The following is a 21,112-nucleotide window of genomic DNA, read 5'->3' as shown; positions in this document are numbered from 1 at the left end:
GACATTGAACTTGACGAATCCCAAGACTTTCCGTGATCTCTCAAAGCCCATGGGGGCTCAGACCAAGGAAAGGAAGCTGAAATTCATCCAGAGGTTTAAAGAAGTTGAGAAGACTGAAGGTGGGTAGATCCCGGCTTGACTCCTTTTTCTGCAGTGTTGCTCATTCAAGTGCCTTGAAATGGTCGTTGGGAAGGATTTAGGCTCTCACCTAGCCTGGAAACAATTACGTTTGGGTAGGGAACAGCTCTAATGCGCCGGTCTGCACCCTGGCTGCGTGAAGGATCGCCTAGGCAGGTTTCACACGCATGGATGTCCGGGCTCCATCTCTAGAAAATCTCACTGAAGTAAGGCTGTGGTGAGGTGCCGGACACTGAGAACCACCGTGCTCAGAGCGAATACCTCCGGACCTAGGGGCCGCCCGAGGGATGAGTATATTCCTTCAGCAGTTTGTCGGGCTGAATGTGCACAGGCCAGCCTGCGCTTGTACATACAACGGTCCATTTCAAAGAGAAGGGAGTTCAACTCAGAGAGTTCAGGCAACGCATCCAGGATCACAGCTTCTAAATGGCAGAGCCTGTATTTGTCTGGCTCTAGAGCCGACTTCCCAAACTTTGTTCATCTGCACATCCCCTTTACAGTTTTGCCACATTCACATACGGCTAAAACCCCTAATGTCTTAATTTTTTTTCTTTAGGTCTAGTCACTTCTGAACTTTCATGAATGTAATTTAAAAAGAAATTTTTCTGTAATGTATTTGATATTAGCTGTATTGGTTTTCTCAAATGCTTTGAAATACACATATAATTTGAAGTAAGGAGCAGCCGTCCATGCACCATGAAAAATCCCTCAGGAACCAGAGGGGTTGTGCTTTGGAAAGGCTTACTTGGCCCAGAGACATTGCTTTTAGTGAGCAGGTTCTCAGCAGGACAGGGAGGCTCCTGCTGCATCCCGCACAGTGCCGTAGAGGCACACCTGGGACCCCTGCACTGCGTGGGGCTGGCACCCGGACTTGCTCAGGGAAGATGGGAGGATGTGGACGGTTGGGCAGGCCCTCCTGCCCAGCTATTTCCTCCTGACCCTGAAGTTCGATCGTTAGGACCCCTCTTGGGTCCCCCACCCAGGTGGTGTTCCTCTGGCTGCCAGGCATGGCTGAGTTCTTTCCACAGAGGCAGGCCGGGGGAGCATGGGATCTCACCGTCCTCTCGCATCTCACCCTGGGTGTGCATTGGAGATGCCCATTGGGCTTGGGACCTCATACACATCCCTCCACCGTCCTCCCAATCAACTGACTTTAGAGAGCTCCTGCATGGCACAAGGGAGGGCTTCAGGCTGGGCATGGAGCTGGAGTCAAGATGGCGGAGCAGTCACTGCAGGGAGCTGGTTCAGGCCTTTGTCAGCTGCGCTGGTGGGACTGTAGGCACACTGGGGCTTTCTACGTACCCCTTTGCTCAGAAGACCAAAGCATTGTCTCCCCGTGAATCCTGAGCACAGCCTTCCCAGAGCCTGGCTCTGCCCACGTTCTTGGCAGTAGAACACTGAGGACGTGGGAGTGCAGCTGACGGTCTTGAATGTGCTTTTGACCACCGTGGCTACTGGCCAAATCATAATGGCGTCTGTGAGCAAAACCAAGGCTCGTTGGCCTGCAGGCGCTCTCTCGAGCAGGGCTTGTGCTCGCTGCTCATGCTCGAGCACCGTGGAGCCTGTGTGTCTACAGTCTGCCCCAGCACAGGTGGGAAATCTACCCCAGACATGTCCTTTCTTGCAGGAGACATGACCGTCCAGTGCCACTACTGTACTCACTACTCCTCGGCCATCATTGTCGCCTCCTACCTGGTCCGGATGCCACCCTATACCCAGGCCTTCTGCTCTCTGCAGGTGAGCTCCCCTCCACACACACGCATACACACACACACACACACACACACACACACACACAACTGTATCTCACAGACTAAGGGCTGGGCTTGGATGAAGCAGAGATCTCCCTGCTAGAAATCCAATTTCCAGCCGGTGATTCTCACTTGATGCTGGCTCCAGGATTCTGGGCGGTCCAGCTGAGGAAGGCTGTTCGTCACCAGTAACCTGTGGTGACCTGCGTGTCTGCCCAATAGTGTTGCAAAAAGACTCTAAAGATAAGGAATGAAAGATACGGAGAAAAAAATACTTAATATAAGTCGGTTTTAGTGGAAAAGGAAAAGCAGAAAGCGTGAAGATTTCCTTGTAAGTAGGTGGTAGGAAATTAGAAAAATAAATACAAAGAAGGAAAAGTGAAAAGAGTACCATTTGTGACTTCAGAATGCAGACAGCCATGCTAAGTACAAGTTGAAAGGCTTAAAAGGACAAAGTATTTGAATAATGAATAGCTGAACCAGAGAGAGAAACTAACCAGCTTACCCACGCATAAACCAAGAGACCATTCATCATGCCCGCTTAGCGTTGCCAGATTTCACAAATAAAAACAGGATGTCCAGGTACGTTTGAATTTCAGATAACCAGTGAATTTTTTATACTAAAAAAATTATTTGTTGTTTATCTGAAATTCAAATATAGCTGGGCCCCCTTCTGTTCTACCTCAGCCCTACACAGCGTGAAGTGAGCAAGTCTGGCTCTGAGTGGGTGGTGTTGTCCAAAGCTCGTAGGGTTGCGGGGATAGAGTCCTCTGCAGGCAGCCGAGACGTTTTCTCTTTTCTTTCTCACCTTATCCCTGGGATCCTGCTTACCAGGTTGTCCCAGGGGCACAGCTTTGGACTGGGGAGAGCCACTGGGTAGCCCAGCTGCAGCCAGCTGGCTCAGTCAGCTCCAAAGTGAATGCAGCACACAGCCCAAGTGTAGGGCCTGACCTGCTCCAGGCCTCACAAGTGTCCTACGGAGAGGAAGGCATGAGCCACGGGGGGCAACAGGCCACGAATATGCACAGACTCACTCTGATAGCGAAGTTCATCAAAGAGAAAGTGCGAGTGTTCCAGGAATTGTGGGTTTTGGTCTGACCTCACCAAGAGGCCACTCTCTGTGGTCAGATGACCTTGCCCCTGAGAGACCAAAGGCCATGTCAGCACTAAATCCGACTCCTGAGCCCTAGGTGGGAACGGGTAGGCAAGGTCAAGGTGATTTCTCCAATTAGGAACAGAATCCCTCCTGTCTTCCGTGTCTTGGCACAGTGTTCTCTCTCCTTAAAGGCATGGATTGTCTAGACATTGTATAACCTCCTCTCCCTGGAAATTCACTCAAAAATAATAAGTGTGCTTCCCCTGAGCCTTTCTCAGGCAACAAGCATTTTAAGTAAGTTTGGTTTGGAGAACAAACGGTCCCAGAGCTACAGCCCGAGCCAGGAATCCCATCCAGATGTTGCTCATTAACCCACAAGAAGCGATGATCTCTGTCGATGAGGAGGGTGATGCATTCCGCTGCAGCGTTCCCTCCAGGCGGTTCGATGCTTTAAAAGCTTTCTTTTGTCCCTCCAGTCTAATGCTCTAAGCCCCATCTCTACCTGTGACTAAGGGTCCTCTCTCATGGACGGACAGGAGGCAGAGTGAACGCGAAACAGCATCAGCTGTGAGATTTATATGCTGCTCCACGGATACAAAATCTTCTGCAAGTGATTTTGCCTCTGGAAATGAGGGTTAATTATGCGCCGCCCCCTGAGCTGTTGAGATGAAAGGAGGAAATGCGGGTAAAGCCCCTAGCTCAGGGCTTGACACCGCGTAAATGATCAATCATTGTTACTTCCCTTCTTCTCCCTGCAATCAGCCAGATCACATCTGAGCAAGCCCGAACTTGTTCGAGCTGGTCCGCTCTGGGCTCAGCTAATTCAAGACAGTCTGGACTGCAGAGAAGCATTCCAGGATGGCATGAGCCAGATGAAACAGGTGTGCTGCAGACCCCCAAAGATACTGGGTTAAGGCCACTCTGAAGTTAGTCATGACAAGCTTGAGCTTTCTTTTTAGCTAGTTTGATCCGTGGATGACCACACTAAACTGGTTTGAGACGGTCTAAACCAGTGCAAGATGGTCAGAACCAATTTTATCTGCTTTTGGGAGACACACATGTAGTCACATTAGCTCCAGCCCTTTGACTCCCATGTTGAAGTCCGATGTGATCCACGGTTTTTCCTGGTTCAGACCTATCTGTGGCATGTTGGCCCATCTGAGTTGAAATCATCTGGGCTGTCCATATGTGCTGCTTTTTACTGACTCTTCTAGTGCACCATAAAGAAAACCCACCATCTTCTGCTTTTTCCTTAGAATAAAAGATGAATTTTAGCTCCCAAGGGAATGGGTTAAAGGCTACATCTGGGGGAAAATGCACCTGGCTCTCCTTTGGGAGGCTCTCCTGGGGCCTTCACAGAGCTCCTTAGGAATGTTCTGGCATCTTCCTGAAGTTAGGCTTTTTCTTCTGTCCCACCCTGCTTCCTAGGGGGCACGCTCATTTCTTCTTAAGAGACCTTTGCTTCACCCCTGTGTGGTGACAAGGAAAGGAGCCTCACCATATTCTCCGTGGACTAGACTTCCATTCCCCAGCATGGACCATGGGGTAGGGAAGAGTAAGAAAGGTGGAGAAGATGCAGAATCCAGGCGTGAGCGCTTCTTATTTTATTTAACTGGAAAGCAGGGAACTGAGAATGTCCAGTGTTTCCAGAGCCGGGTGTGCACGCAGGAGTCAGCATGACAAACAGCATGCTTCCCCATTCTGCATGAAGTAAGCTCTGCCTCTTGCCTATTCTTGTGAACAAGCCAGAGCGCCTTGCTCATTTGACGGCTCGGCGGGGGGAAGGCGTGCATTTATGCGTTGCACCCTGTGTGGTCCGGTGCACTGTCGAGAGACAGACAGGCATTCCTTGGGCACTGTGGCCTACCCCCCCCCCCACCTCAAGCGGGATGTGGACGGAAGGAGGGGCTCTCACCCGCGGCCTAGAATTGCCATGCCACATGTTCTGATCCCGGGGTGGAAAGGGTGCTCTCTTCCCTTCATGTTTGCATCCTACTGACTTTTGCTGCTCTTGGAATCACCGTGTTCCTCTGTGGTTGCTGTGTTTGATCTTCTGCCTCAAACCTGGCATTACAATGATAGACTGTCACAGTCCAGAAGATACGGCATAGGCGCAATGCGAGCCGAGCAGGGACACGCACAAGTCATGGGATGAGAGGCAAGCCGGTTGTGTGCTGTTGTCCCCACACTTGGAGGTGTGAGACCACTGTCTGCCTGAGCTGGGGGCTTGGCTCCTGGGGTACCACCACTCTCCGTGTCTCCCTGCCTGGAGCTGGTGCCCAAGAGCCCCCCGGAGGCCACACCGCTGCCGGGGCCGCAGCCTGGGCCCCTGCTCCCACGCTGGCAGGAGCACCAGTGGCCGTCAGGCCCGCGAGGAGACTTGCCTGGGCAGGGCAGAGCGAGGCAGCAGCGCCCCAGCGAGGGCACAGTGGCAGTGCTGCCGTGGCTGCTGTTACATTTAATAAGAAGCTGAAATAAAGTGCTGTGTTAATTAAGTCGCAGCCCGTGTGACGGCAGCTGTTACCAGCAGTGGGGAAGGGTTTTCTCAACCACCTGAGGCGAGATGGCTGGTTTTCGTGTAAGACAGATGCTAACTGTAGAGAGAACTGTGAACCGCCCGGGAGGTCTGCCTGGGAGCTCTGGGGGTGCCACACCACAGGTCTGGGTGGAGTTGTGTCCAAAACAAAGGCACAGTTAGCGTTATACTGACTCAACGAGGAGCACTAGAACAGGCTCATGTAATAGAGACAGGCAGACCTGGGACAAAGTCCTGGCTCTAGAACTTTCTAATTGGTAGTATTGAATAACTCAGCCTCCCTTCCTCCTCCTATAGAATAAGCCCTGTCTCGGTAGGTGGTAGAGATGAGGTGAGCACAGCAGGGGAGCCCTTGGGCTGGTTTCTAAGTGCTCCCTGTGTGTCTACCCTCCTCCCCATAGGAATAGGCCGCAGGTTTTTCAAAAACCTTTGTGGATTTTGTCTGTTGAGTAAAGGGCCACATCCTCCAGGAAAGAAAGCTAATGGCTACTCCGGGGTCAGCCCACCCTCCATGGAGAGCAAGACTGACAAGGCAGCCCAGCTGGAACACAGGCTTCCCCAATTCTCTGTCGGACCGACAGCTCCGCTTACTGAGTGCGAGGTTAGAGCCTGACATTTTCCTGAAGAAGCCTGCAGAGGGCCGAGCCCGGCTCTCTCCCAACCGCACCCGCTGGCCCCTTTGTTTCTTTGGTGGTGGTGGTGTCTCAAAATGACCCTGATGCCCTGCCTGCTCTTTTCTTCCGGCCCCTGTCCCAGGACCCCCCACCCCTCCTCACTTCCCCGCAGACCCCACCTTCTGCTTCCAGTAACTTTTAAAATCTTTTTCCTTTTCTTCTCCGGAGCTGCTGTTACCTTCCCCGTGCACACCGAGGTTGGAGCCCAAGCCCCGGATGGCTCCTCAGTTCCCAGTCTGAGAAGGAAAGGGGTGTCGGGGCGGGGCTCTTGGGGCACCTCTTCCTGTACGCCTGGTACTGCCGGAGGAACCTCACACATGCACACTCACACTCATGTGCACACACATGTCTTCACACCCACAGCAATCACCCAGGTTGCAGAGGAGAGTGTGGGAGACACTAAGACTTGAAGAAACCCCCTGGTGTTCACACTGCCAGGAGTGAGGAAACTCCCGTGCAAGTCCGCCTGGATGCCTAGCTGGGGCACCTTCTCCTCTCGCAACACACTGCCTGTTTGACAGACAGAGGACAGCAGCTTAGATCAACTGATGTGCACACAGGGCCCTATAAGCGAATTGGTTACATGGGATACTTGTAAATTACCAGAAAGACCTTCTGCCAGGAGAATGGGTTGTCAGCCTGCTCAGTAAACCAATCCCATTACTCAGATGTGGCAGTGGATTGACTTGGGTCGGTCCCGCAGGAAAGGAAGAATAGACTTTCTAGCACATAGTGCATGAGTCTCTGTGTTTACGTGTCCTTGAGCACATGTAGTTGCTGTACTCCCTGTGGGTGTTGGTCAAGAATTGAATGGGTTTTTTCCACATAGTTTCCCTGCCCGTACTGGAGAGGGGTTTAAAGAATGTGGCTCTTGAAATGCTTACCCAGGGATACAGGTGCGTGTGGACCTTATGGTCTTACACATGGGAGTAGTGCCTTTAATACAGAACACTCCTTTCAAGATCGTTTCTAGTTTTAATAGACGTACCACAATCATGGGCTTTCTTTGGATTTGAACTCCTGTCAGTGTCCAACGGAAGTCCTTATGGGCCATTTATCTCCCCATTATTTTGCTTTTAATTTTGATTCATCTCTTCGCAGAATTTTGCACCTCTTGAAAGTATTTTAACTGAGGGAGGATACCTAGGGTTATATTGTTTCTGAGCCGTTAAATATTCAGAATATCTTTCTGGCTTCTCCATGAAGGAGTGATATCAGTTGGACATAAAATCCAAAGCCTGTACATCTTGCCTCGGAAACCTCCAGCCTTGGCTGCCTTGTCTTCTAGCTTTTTAACGTCACATGGGAAAAGTTTTCTGCCAACGAGAGGTTGTTCCTTCCTTGATCATAATAATCTTACTATTGTTTTTTTCAGCATGTTGGCTACACGTAGGATTCATTGTTCTTGACACTCGAGAATATCTACGGAATAGATTTAGGAGCAAATCCTGGCTCCGTAATTCTCTGTGATCGTCTGGTTTCCATCCAGCCTCTAGACTTAATTTCATTGTGGTTTTATTTTATTTTGTTTTGCACTTTCCTTATGGTGGCGCTCTGCAGACCTTCACTGTGCCTCCCTGCTTCGCTCCTTCTCTCCCTCCCTTTCCTCGTCTTCTCCTCCTTTTCTCCTGCCTTCCTTTCCTGAGATCGAGTCCTGGCTGAGCCGCACTGCTGGCGGCCCGCAGAGTCTGTGTCCACCCACAGACTTACAGTACAAGCAACAAAGTAGCTCCGCTTTTTCTTCTAGGGAATTTGGCCTTTCTTTTGTATTGCAGAGTGAGAAAACCCATTAATTTTGAAACAAATGTATGCAAATACATTTATTAATATAGGAAATAGGAAAATCAGTTATTGCTTCCTTTATAAATAATACAGGCTTAAGTTTTAAAGATATTACTTTTGCTAAAATGCATTAGACAGCTGTGAAAAAAATAACATTTTTCTTTGTGGTAATATCTTTAACCAGATTTGTAGCACTAACAATATTTCCTATGTATATATTATTTTTATTTAATACAGGTAATCTTTTTATTACCAAATCATATTGTTTCTCAGGAGATTACCATCAGCACTCATAAAAGCTGCAAAAGGAATCCGGGAGGACGAGAAGGCATCAATCTCTTGCAGATGTGAGGCTCGGGCCGCAGATTAAATATGCAAAGTTCTTAATATGTTTCAATGAGCCACTTGTTAGGTGCAGATTTATTTAAAAACACTCTCCCCCTATTTTGTTTCCATTTCAATTTGAATCTGATGGTGGGCATCGTCCCCTAATTTCAACCCAAGAGCAAAGTGACCTTGGAGAAAAGCCACATCTTTAAGCCGCCCAGGTAGCCAGGTAGCGTGTTCTGTTGCAACTCCAGGGGCAACTGGCTTTCTTGGTGTCCCTGTCCATGTGCAGAGAACGACCCACGGGCCTCCCTGGATGCTCAAGTCTGACTCGGAAAGCTGACCGGTCCACCAAGATGTCCAACATGGCCTCCTCAGGCATGTGGCAGATTGTCCCTTCTCAGAAAGAGCTGACACCCCTTGCCCCCCACGTAGGAGATCACGTTGGCCCCAGGCCCAGGGATTGTCCCAATAAGCTGGCACAAGGGCAAAGAATGCATGCCCTTCGGTGGGGCACCCATGGGTTTGACCCGGTTCTGCCTTCATTGCTTTGATAGCTTTGGGAAAACCAGTATACTTTGAGGAGGTTCCGTTTTCTCATGTGCAAAATGGAAGTACAGTTCCTTCCTGACATAGCTGCTGTGAGGATTAAGAGCCCACGGCTCCGTATCAAGTGCCTAACATGGGGCAGACTTGCCAAGAGGAGCCTGTGGCCCTTCTTTACCCTTCATCCACTCCTGCAGCTGCCCCAAAGTTTCCTTGGGCAAATGCTGACGGGAAACCTCAGCCCCTGAGATGTGAAGGGAGCTGACAGGAGCAGAGGAGGACACTACCCATTTGTTTCAGGCTACAGGAACTCTGCAGAAGTTGGCAGAAGGACGACAAGTTCTCACTGAACAAAGGCCCAGCCTTGATGGGGACAAGTGAAATATCCAAGCCCAGGCAGGTGTTTTTGGGGTGCCCCTAAACTTAAGTAGACCCAAACACCTCTTTCCCGAAGTCCCTCTGCCCCCAGCATCCTCATTCCTCCAACCAGACCTTTCTTCCTCCACCCAGCCCTCGAGGCCCCCTAATAAATAAGGATAACAGCAACTAAAGAGATTTGATGATTCAGATGAGAGAAGCAGAGAATCCAAGGAAAGAGTTTGCTTTAAGACTTACCTGGGCCAATCCTAGCTGCCCAGCTTGGGATGCCTCAGGCCACCTGTGGAAATGGGCCTTGGAACCAGGGCCGCCCGTGGAGAGTGTGTATACACCTTCATGGACCAGCTTCCTGTCTGGGAGGTTGGTGTACCTCCAGCTCTTCAACCTCAGACCTGTTCTCGCTTGTCAGATGTCAGCAGGGCCCTGACCTAGCCTATTTTCTTCTGCTTCTGTTCTTGGCCTTGGCCTTGCCTCTGCTCAGAACACTGCCGTCTTCTCTGTCACCAGGCTTGCAAACTCACCAGGGGTCCGGTTCTTCAGGAAACTTGCCCTGATCCCACACGGCATGGCTGACCTGCTCTCTGTCCTGTAGCGGGTTCGTTGTATCCTGTCTGTGCCTGATTCAGAGCTGGCCCTTAGCAAATGTGGGGAATGGTCAGATGAATAACTGTGTGCTTCCTGTCTCTGATCTGAGCCAGAATTTCTGAAATGGAGAATAAATAGTGCATCATGTATCCTCTGGGGAAGCCTCCGTGCAAGGGTCCAGAGAATGATCAAGTGAACAGAGGCACGAAGAAACCGTGTCACGCATGCATGGAGTGGTGAACGAACGTGTGTGGGAGTGACTGGATGGTGGAACCCATGCCTCAGTGGCCATGGACGAGAAGAAGCCCACACAGGCGGTGGCTGGACATCTTACCACACACAGGTGATCACATCGGCTCCTTTTCCTCACAGGGCGGAAGCTTTGATGTGGCAGACAGAATGTTCCACAGTGTGAAGAACGCGTGGGAGTCGGCCTCCAGGGAGAACATGAGTGACGTCAGGGAGCTGACTCCGGAGTTTTTCTACCTGCCCGAGTTCCTCATCAACTGCAATGCCGTGGAGTTCGGTGCGTGGAGGCCGTGGTGTGGCCGGGGTGGGCTGGGCAGGGATCACCGCCCCCTCCACCCTGAAGCTCAGGTAGTGACTAGCATTATCAGTAACTTTGCTGGGCAACTGAATGAACAGGCCCTTCGCCAAACCAGCATGGCTGTTGTGAGGGCTCCCCTCGATGGCGGCACTCAATGACGAGGTGGGAGCCAAGGAAGGACCTTAGGCCCCGGGCTGCCAGGATGGCTCTGAGCCATGGTCCCACCCATGACCCATCCTGTGAGGGTCCCCAGGCCTCAGGCTGCTAATAACCGGGTCTGGCACTGCCCTGCTTCGGGACCTGGGGCAAACACCCACCCCTCTGGGGCCTCATGTTCCTCCACAGCCCACAAATAGGTTAACCTGGACTTGGCGAGTTGGACCCAGAGAAGCTGGGTGTCCTGGGAGAGACTGCTTGCTGGATGGCGTCTAAGGGTGGCTGTGTGGGGATGCTGGTGGCTCCTCCTCTTTCCTGTGCTCCAGGCCCCACCCCAGGATGAACTATGCCTTCTCACTGGTTTAGAAGAGGAACAACAATTCCAGGAAGCCCCCGTGAGCCGGTCCCCTGGGGGCTGTGTGTGGACCTTGGGAGCCTCCACGACAAATGTCAGGGTGACTTGTGGAAGGGGCTGTTGTGGTCAGAGCCCGAGGCAGGGTGTGGGCCAGTCTCCCCCCAGAGGAAGGGGGATGGGATCACTCACCCTGTGGAGGACACTCATGAACTATCACCAGCACACACCTGTGCCCCAGAGCTCCCCTTCCTGGGGGCCCTCCTTCTTCCTCCAAAAAGCACACAGGGGCATGCAGGAACTTTTTTAGACCTTGGGGATTTAGTTGGGCCTCCTGGAATTGACTGTCTTGAAGGTGTTTACATTCTGTACGGGGATGGAGGAAAGGGAGAGAAAATATAAACATGTTTATGTAAGTGAAAAGCTGCCTGATGCTGAGAATTGTTATGAGGAAAGAAGGTAGGAAAATGGTTCAAGAATGACTCAGAGGGCCCTGTGTTATTCTGGTCTCTGGGAACGATTACCTGAGTTGGTGACAGGTGAGCTGAGACTGGCTGGTAAGAAGAGCCCCATCAGGCACAGACCCGTAGGCCAGAGAGAGGAGGGGAAGGTTTTATTCTAGTTGCATCACGAAGGCTCTGGAGGGTTTAAGCAAGACCATAACTGATGTTTATTAGGCAACCATCATATGCCTGGAGTTTTTCTAAGCACATTATGCATATTTCTCTTTTAATCCTTCTACCAGCCCTCGGGGGGCAGGGGGGGAGGTTGGTAACAGGTAGAAAAAGTGAATCCCAAAGAGATGAAGCAATACGTCCAAGGTTGTGCGGCTAATGGGTAGGAGAGAGACTTGGGCTTGGATCCAGACTCTTTCTAATGTCTGGGGAAGCTGCCTCTAAAAACCTTGCTGTCCTTACTTTAACAATGGAGAGAAAATGCATAAATTATAGAGTTAAATGAAGATTCAATAAGACGATATGTGCCAAGCACCTGTGCCCTGGCATAGAGTTAGGTGCTCAAAATACGATAGACTTTACTGTTAGTGTGATTATCTCCTCACTGCTCTAGCCCTGGATAGAAAGCTCCCAGATGAGGGGCGTCTGGGTGGCGCTGTCGTTAAGCGTCTGCCTTCGGCTCAGGACGTGATCCCAGTGTTCTGGGATCGAGCCCCACATCAGGCTTCTCTGCTAGGAGCCTGCTTCTTCCTCTCCCACTCCCCCTGCTTGTGTTCCCTCTCTCGCTGGCTGTCTCTATCTCTGTCAAATAAATAAATAAAATCTTAAAAAAAAAAAAAAGAAAGCACCCAGATGAAAAGGCATAGAATAAGAGGGAGGATGACAATGACCACACTGCTGTCATTTGATAGGACTTGTGAATCAAGCACGAACCCACCTGGGAAGCAAGGAGGGCTTCGTGGAGGGTCAAGGCTTAGAGACCAAGTAGGAGTATTCCAAGCAGAGGAGTGGGGGGGACACACCCGACAGAAGAAGCAGGAAGTAGTGAGGCCTGCGGAGGACACTTGCCTGATCTGCCTGGAATCAGAAGTCCTAGACAGCACAGTGTGTATCCCCCTGGTTCCGAGCCTGGTGTGGACTCCCACTTACCCAAAGCCCTGCTCTTTCTCACCCGACTCAGGCTGCATGCAGGATGGGACAGCACTGGGGGACGTGCAACTCCCTCCCTGGGCTGATGGGGACCCTCGGAAATTCATCAGCTTGCACAGACAGGTGAGTTGACCAGGGTCATGGCCTGAAGACCGCAGTATCTTCTCAATCTCCATGGAGGCTTTCTGGGCAAGCAGAGGGCTAGCGACAAGTGCCTCTGAAGATTTTATGTCTAGAAAGCCCAGAGAAAGTGCTAGGTTCCATGCTCCGGGTTAACAGGAAAAAGCTTGTGTTCTGGGCTCTTTTAAGAGTTCCATTAGACTTTACCCTTGTGCCAGTTTGTTGTGGGAATCACTGGGGGAAGAAAATTCAGGCTCTTTTTGGATGCCCTGGGTCAAGGCAGTGTCTTTAACTGGCCCCATAGGCAGGGCCATGCCCTGGGCCATACTGTTCAGTATAGCTCAGAGAGGGGCTGAGGGCCCCAGGAGGCTCCTACTGGCCAAAGGATTGGCTAGGCCTGGGGAAGACTTGGTTTATTAACCAGAGAGGTCGGGACACATATCCTGAATCAAATATATGCATTAGGATAAACCACAAAAACACGTGCAACATCATCAGTCATCAGGAAACATATATTAAAACCACAGGAGATGACATTACATACTTACAAGAGTGGCTTAAATTTTAAATATTGACAAAACCAAGAGTAAGCAAGATAGGGAGCAATCAGAAGTCATTACACAATGTTGGTAGGAAAATAAAATGGTACAGCCACTTTGGAAAAAAACTTAGAAGTTTCTTATAAAGTTGAAGATGCATTTGCCTTATCACCCAGCAGTTCTACTTGTGTATATTGACCCAAGAGAAATAAAGACAGGTCCACGGAAAAGCATTCACATAAATATGGGAATTAATTTTACTCATATTAATCAAAAACTGAAAATAACCCAAATGTCCAGCAACTGGTAATGAATAAACAAATGATACATCCACACAATGGAATACTACTCAGCAATAAAAAGAAACAGATTGCTGATACATGGGGCAACATGAATTAATCTCAAAAGCGTTATCCTAAGCAAAAGAAGCCAAAACCCAAAGCTACATACTATGGGATTCTATTTATGTGACATTCTGGAAAAGGTAAAACTGTGGGGACAGAAGGCAGATCAGTAGTTACTAAGGTCTGGAGTAGGGGATGTTGGGAAAGGAGTACAAGAGAACATTTTGAGTTGATGTAAATGTCCTATATCTCGGTTATGGTGGTGGTTACATGATTGCGTGCATTTGTCAGAATACATGGAACTATACCTTTAAAAAGGGTGAACTTTCTTTTATGTAAATTATACCTAAAAAGAAAAAATCTGGGGTGGGCCCAACTAGTAAAAACAAAGCTGTACTCTTTCTTCTGTCCTTCTCCCTTGGCAAGGAGAAAATTCTTCCCTGGTCTATCCTTGCCTCTGGAAATGTCATAATGGTAAGCATCTCTCCCACAACCCACTGGTCTTGAGTAGTTGGACCAGAGATGAACTTAACCTTCAGGTGGCAGCAGCCCTCTGCCAAGGTGTTCTCAGAAAAGTTCTTGGCCTGGGCTGAGTGAGCAAATTCACTCTATAGGCCTGACTACAAATGTCAGTAGTCTAGTGGGGAGGGAGCTTGATTAAATAACCACACAAATAACAAGGAAATTACAACTGCACAACATGCTACAAAGGAGAGAAATTCAGTGCCATCAGATAAAGGTTAGAGGTGTGACCCAGGGGAACTGGGTGGTGACAACAGTGGGGAGACCTCTTTTGGTGGATTAAAGATTAGGTTGGAGTGGATTGGGATGTTAATGATCAATGTCAGTGAAAATATCAGAGTAGGAATCTCTGAAAATCCTCTACTCCAAAAAAGCAATAAGAATAATGGCAGAGATTGTCATAAAAACTTTTCAGAACTCTGGAAATTAACCAGAGGCTTGGAAAAACCAGGGGAGTATTCCTTTGAGAAAAATGGCTGAATCTTTGTAAGGACAGCAAGCTTTGTAGTGTTTTAACTTACACTATTCTTATTTCTCCTCTTCAGCTCCATAGCAGCTTTGAAAACCAACAGCCCACAATAACAGTGGAAACCAACAGCCTAGCAGTCATTGGAGGGGGAAGATTGGGGTTGGATCTCCTTCAAAGCCCCATACCCAGCAAACTGTCATTATTTGACCTGTTAGTGGTTCCCTGAAAGTCCCCACCAGCGAGGCTGTCTTTATTTGATCTCAAAGCCTGCATAGTACAAAAGCCTTTTCTTTGGAGACATTTGTGAAAAAATAAACCAGAGACAATTGTTCACCACTGTGGCTGCCAGAGGCAGTGGATATAATTGGGCAAACAGGAGACTAACCAAAAACTTAAATGGAAAAACCAGGGAATGAGATATTTATTAGGAGGCCTTGAAACAACTTCAAAATATCCCTGAAATCTAGAAGGACACACACATCTGTAGGGCTGCTTTCATGCCCAAGGCTGTGTCCATGCTCCTAAGGTCCTACCTACGCTTCCCTTCTGGCTGAAATTGAGGCTCTGTGCAAGCAGGATATGAGGCAAAGGCAGAGTTTTTACCAGGAGGCTTCTGCCTGGCTGAACACTAAAGCTATGCCCTAACATGGACACAAAGCCCCTCCCTGGCCAAAGACTGGCATACTAGCTGGTTCTAGGCATTTAAAGAAATCTTCATCCAATCGTAAGATGACCATTGAGCTAATAGAACAGAGGTTTTAGTGGCCACATACAACAAAAACGACAGACTTTATAGAACTAGTTCAGAAAAGTCACTAAACAAACAAAGAACAATAACAAACAAGACAACAACAACAAACCCTCGGGAGAGGGGAAAATCTGTTTTCCGGAGTTGACACCCATATTATATAAAATGTCCAGTTTTCCACAAAAATTATGAGACATGTAAAGAAAAAGAAAGTTTGGTTCATACAGAGCAAAAAAGCAGTCAATAGAAATATCTCTGAGGAAGCCTAAACTTTGGACTTACTAGACAAAGACTCTAAATCGGCTTTTGTAAATATATTCAAATTATTAATTAAACAATGTTTAAAGACCTAAAGGAGAGTATGACAATGAGAAAATAGAAATAAGGAGATAGAAATTGTGGAGCCGATAAGTACAGTAACTGAGATGGAAAATTCACCAGAAGGGATCAATAGCAGGCAGAAGAAAGAATTAACAAACTTGGAAGATAGGTCAATTGAGGTTATCCAGTCTGGGAAACAGGAAGAAATGAGTGAAGAAAGATGAAAAGAACCTAAGCACCTGTGGAACACCACCAACCATACCAACATACACAAATGGCAAGTACCAGAAAGAGAGGAGAGAAAGGGATAGAAAGAATATCTGAAAAAATAATGTTCAAAAATATCCCAATTTTGATGCCAAACATTAATTTATACATCCAGGACACTCAGCAAATTCTAAAGAGATCTATACTTAGACACATCATAAGTTGTCAAAAAGGAAAGTCAAAGGAAGAGTCTTGAAAGCAACAAAAGCAACTCATCACTTAAAAGTTATCTTAAATAAGATTAACAGTTAATATATCATTAGAAGCCATAGAGGTGGGGTGCTGGGGTGGCTCAGTTGGTCGGGCATCTGCCTTTGGCTCAGGTCACGATCCCAGGGTCCTGGGATCGAGCCCTGCATCAGGCTCCCTGTTCAGTGGGGAGTCTGCTTCTCCCTCTCCCTCTGCCCCTCCACCCACTCTTGTGCTCTCTTGCTCATGCTCGGTCTCTCTCTCAAATCAATATAATCTTAAAAAAAAAAAAAAAGAAACCATAGAGGTAAGAAGGCAGAGGTATGAAATATCCAAAGTGCTGAAAGACTATCAGCCAAGAATTTTATAGCCAGCAAAACTATTCTTCAACAATGAAGAAATTAAGACATTCCCAGACATATAAAGCTAAAAGAACTTATCATTAGCAGACCCACCCTATAAGAAACACTAAAGGGAGTTCTTCATGCTAAAATAAAAGACAGTAACTCAAGTCCACGTGAAGAAATACAAGTGAATGATAATAAGGAAACAGAAGTGGTAAGGATGGGAAGAGACAATACACATGAACCCCAAGCTGGTGCCTGGCACCTAGTAGATATGCAGTGTAATCATTGTAGCAGACGTTACCTGGAGCTCACGGTGCGCCAGGCACGGACACAAACCAACCCTCACATAAGTCCACAAAGAAGGTACATTTCATAGATGAAGAAGGTGAAGGAACTGAGGAGCAGAGCTATTAAGGAACGTCCACGGCAGTGCTGGGGTCCAGCCTGCCCCAGAGCCTGTTCTCCTAACTGCTACACTTAGTCTCAACCTCTTGACATCTCTGGTCAGAATCAGCTCTCCCTTTTTCTTATATTGATCTCAACAGGACCCTGAGACTTTATTTTCAGCCTTCTCTTTAGATACCACGGCAAGACATAGATATTCTGAACCTCGTGGTTATAATATGGAGTGAATGAGCTAGAGTTATGAGAGCAGTCAGATCTGTCTTCCCACTAGCTGGAGGCAGGAATTGGATGGTCATGGGGTGGCCCACGTGTCTTCCCACTGAGTGCTCATGAAGCTCGGTGAGATGTCCCATCTTTCCTGTGCAGAGCCAGCATCCTGAGGCATGTGTCCCCCACCCCTGCCGTGATCTGTGCAGAGGGCTCACAAGTCCAAGGGAGGCCTTCATTTTTCATGCTCTTTGGATTTTGGTTCTAGGCTCTGGAAAGCGACTTTGTCAGTGCCAACCTCCACCACTGGATAGACCTCATTTTTGGGTACAAGCAGCAGGGGTCAGCTGCGGTGGAAGCCGCTAACACCTTCCACCCCTACTTCTACGGTGACAAAATGGACCTCAGCAGCATCGGGGACCCCTTGATCAGGAGCACCATCCTGGGGTTTGTCAGCAACTTTGGACAGGTGCCCAAACAGGTGCGGCATCCATGTTCTTGGTCTTGCTTTCTCCAAAGAGTGTGTGCACTGTGAGCTTGGGAGTGAAAGTGAGGGTGTTTTCTCCTGGATAGGAACAAGAGAGGCCTGGGGAGGGGAAATGGTCTTCCTACACCCCCCAACATCAGGGCTTACCCCTCTGCTACCGTCTGATGTTGATAATGATGATGACGTCAGTAGTGATAATGATGAGGACTGCATTCCCCTGTGATATATGTGCGTCTATGCCGCAGAGTTGCTGTGACGAGCCAACGAATGGAGACATTAAGTGCTCAAAAGTGCCTGAAATATGATGGGCACTCTGCGAATGTTAGTTACTAGTTAGATTCCCTCATTGAATCCTCTCATAAGCTCTGGGTGTAAGGATTATTCTTTTACAGGTCAGGAAGCTGAGGCTCAGAGAGGCTAAATACGTAACTTGCCTACAATTGCACTTTAACAGATGCCAGAGGTAGAGCTCTAGTCCCATCTGGCCCCAAAGCCTACACCGTATCACCAGCAGTGGGAGAGTATCTACGTTCTGCCCCGGGGCCCTGGTGAAGCTGCTGGAATCTCATGTGGGCCTTTTGCTCCACTGGCTCCATCCAGGAACAGGATAGTCGTGTAGTGATGTGAAGCTATGTGTTCACGGTGACATCCTGGGGACTGGTGTGCATGAGGAGTGCTTATTTCACTCATCCCAGCCTTGTTGACCCTCACACTTCAGTTCATCGTGGAGAGGTTTTATTCTTAGGGACAGCCACCTGGGCTACTAGCATGGCCCCATGGGCTGAGGTCTCAGCCTGGGCAGTCAGGAGCCATGCTGGGAAATGAGTGCATAAGCCTAGCCAATTCCAGGGCCATCTTGGGCAGCAGCCTTCCCCGCACGTAACCACGAGGCTTAGATGAGCTCATCTTAGAGTGCAAAACTAGCACCATCTTTTCAACCTGGTCTTGCATGACATGCTCCAGGTTTGCTCAGCTCCCAGGGGAGGGCAGTGTGAGAAGTGTCTAAGGGTGAGTTGGAGAATGCCCAGTGTATCCAAAATGTGGGTTTGGCCAGGGAACGCTTTGTAGGAAGGAGAGAATTTCAGGAAAGAAGCTTGGGTTGCCTAATGGTTTCATTTCTTTAAGAAATGAAATAATCCCGATAAAGCAATTAAATCAGAATAGTAGCCACCCCCATCCAATTGTGTCCTGGTTGATATAGTCCTTGTCCACAAGCAAAAAATACTTTCACATCAGTGTGCTCACAGAGTGCGCACAATTTTAGATTCTGAGTTTATATAACGATGTAGCATTTGAGCACTTACGAAAATATTTCTAAGTAAGCATCAGAATCAGAGTTCTTCCAGTGGTCCCAACTAGAGGCAGGATTCAAGTACTCCAGGCCCGTGCACTCGCCATCGAGGGGCTGTGCGTGCTGAGGCTGTGACAGGCCTCTCTAGCCTATGGTGCTTTAGTCATTCTGTGCAAGGAGGGACGTTCTTTATTGAATGCTCATTAAAAGTCACCGCTCCGATTTCTGTTTGTCTTGCTCACCCACCCGGCTTTAGTAGGTAGACCAGTATCTGACTGAGGGCTGTCTCGGAGCCTAGGCTGCTGTGAGAACCCCCTTCCCCCCACCCTCCGGCTGCCTGCGGAGCCTCGCCTCTGCCCCCGTGCCCGGCTGGGGCCGGCTCTCACCCCTGCATTGTGGCACCCAGTGGATGTTTCCATCGAGGAGCATGGGCCCAATGGCTGGAAAACACAGCCTCGTTGGGGAGGGGAGGGTGGAGAGCTGGAGCTGGCCTCAGCTGCCCTCTGTGGCAGCCGCGCAATTCTGCCAGCAGCGTGGCCTTGTACCGAGATTCTGCCAGCAGCGTGGCCTTGTACCGAGATTCTGCCAGCAGCGTGGCCTTGTACCGAGATTCTGCCAGCAGCGTGGCCTTGTACCGAGATTCTGCCAGCAGCGTGGCCTTGTACCGAGATTCTGCCAGCAGCGTGGCCTTGTACTTCATGTGTTGCCCGGTTGTGCAAAACGTCTGGCATTAGGGACAGTTTGACAGCAGAGATCTAAGAAAAACGAAAATAAAAAAGGCCACTAATGGGGTTTGCCTGTGCTCCTCAGCATGTTTGGACGGATGCTATTAAAGAATTCTGTGTGGATGCCCAGATGGACGTGCCTGCAGAGCGTCCGGAAGGGAAAGGGAAAACTATGGGAAGCAGCTCCAGCGAACGAAGAGAGGCATGTGACCCAGAGAGGAAAGAGGGTCTTTCTGACCCCATGATATGAGAGGCAGCTCTGCCAGGGACCAGGGCTCCTCGGCGAGGTCATCCTGTTCCCAGGCAGCGTGGAGACGAGGCAGCGAGGAGAGCTATTTCTGCTGGTTCTGTGCTGTGAGCTGGGGAAAGTAGCTGCCCCTCTCTGAGCCCCAAGCCCCTCATCTGCAGCGTCCCAGGGTTGAACCAGATAGTTCTGTGTATGCTCATCTCAGTGAGGAGCAAACCCGGCTCCGGCAGCACTCAGAGCAGAGGTGCCACGGTGACTTGCATGGGGACGCCGCTGCCGCCTCTGGCCATCTGTCCCTAATGACTTGTATGGTCTGCGTCTGTCCCCTGTCTCTCCAGCTTTTTACGAAACCCCACCCAACCAGGAGCGCTGCGGGCAAGCCTTCACCTGGAAAGGATGCCATCCTGCCTGGAAGCCTGCCCAGCCACCCACAGCCCTTCTTCTACAACCTGCAGGCGCTGAGGCCCTCCCAGGTCACAGTCAAAGGTGACTACCTGGTCTGCTTTGTTTGGCGCCCTGTCCCAGAGTTGCCCCTTCAGCGACTGTCATTCCTTTGGACGTTCAGGAGTACAGACCCTTCAGGGTCTTGGGGTTTGCCTTTAGGTGGCTGTGTCTCAAGTCACAGAAGGAATCTGGGAGGCCTCTGCTCTGGAAGTGTCCAGAACCACCTCTGTTAGATCCTGACAGACTCACCTGTCCGTCTGTCCAAGACACACGTTCCTGTCTTTCTTTCATATATATGTGCACACACACACACATCTCTCTCTTTCTCTCTCTTTCCTGCACACACAGACACCCCTTCTCACCTCGAAAGCCAAGTGAGGAAGTCCCAGATTTCCCGAGGGAGGGTTGCAGCCTCCGCTCCTTGGTTCCCACCATCACTGTTGCTCCCGAGCCCCCAGGTGGGCCTGCCCTGCCCCGGGGCGCACGGCCCAGTGGGAGTTCCAGCCTTGCTGCTTCCTAGACATACGGCGTGTGGGAAGTCTGGCGTCTGTGCCACCTGCAGGCTGCGCAGCTTTGGGGAAATCCCACTACGTGGGCAACATCTGGAGTTGTATAAGGAGGATAAGGTCCGCTTTACTGGGGTTTTGCGATGTGTCCTTTTTTCCTTTCAAATCCAAGAACAGTGTCTTTGGCATACCCAGCCCTGCTAGATAAGGTGCCTGGGAGGGGCAGGAAGGGCAGAGCCCCCCAAGGCTCCTGTGGCTTTGTGCCATCTGCCTGGACAGCCTCAGCCACTCCTCCCATGACGTCAGCCCTTAGAGACACTGAAGACCTGCATGGCCACATGCGAGCTTCATGTATGTGTGAAAGCAGGGGAGGAACCTAGGGCCAGAGGACCCAGATCGGGACCAGGGTCTAACACAGTCCCTGGAGTGAGGCCCTTGAGTGACGGCCTTGGCGAGCAAGCG

At 49.7% G+C, this 21,112-nt stretch overlaps 1 protein-coding gene across 1 annotated transcript in view; it reads left to right on the top strand.

Annotated features, from left to right (window-relative positions):
• WDFY4 (WDFY family member 4) overlaps positions 1-21,112 on the top strand; it is a 282,866-nt gene that overhangs the window by 245,785 nt on the left and 15,969 nt on the right. Inside the window, exons 50-55 of the mRNA XM_040624184.1 lie at positions 2-119; positions 1,766-1,875; positions 10,186-10,339; positions 12,504-12,595; positions 17,219-17,431; positions 20,039-20,186. Of these exons, the coding sequence (XP_040480118.1) occupies positions 2-119; positions 1,766-1,875; positions 10,186-10,339; positions 12,504-12,595; positions 17,219-17,431; positions 20,039-20,186 (835 nt within the window). The remainder of the gene's footprint in view (position 1; positions 120-1,765; positions 1,876-10,185; positions 10,340-12,503; positions 12,596-17,218; positions 17,432-20,038; positions 20,187-21,112) is intronic.

Source organism: Ursus maritimus, unplaced genomic scaffold (assembly GCF_017311325.1).
Source record: "Ursus maritimus isolate PB19 unplaced genomic scaffold, ASM1731132v1 scaffold_7, whole genome shotgun sequence".
Classification (NCBI taxonomy): Eukaryota; Metazoa; Chordata; class Mammalia; order Carnivora; family Ursidae; genus Ursus; species Ursus maritimus.
This window is presented reverse-complemented; position numbering and strand designations above follow the sequence as displayed.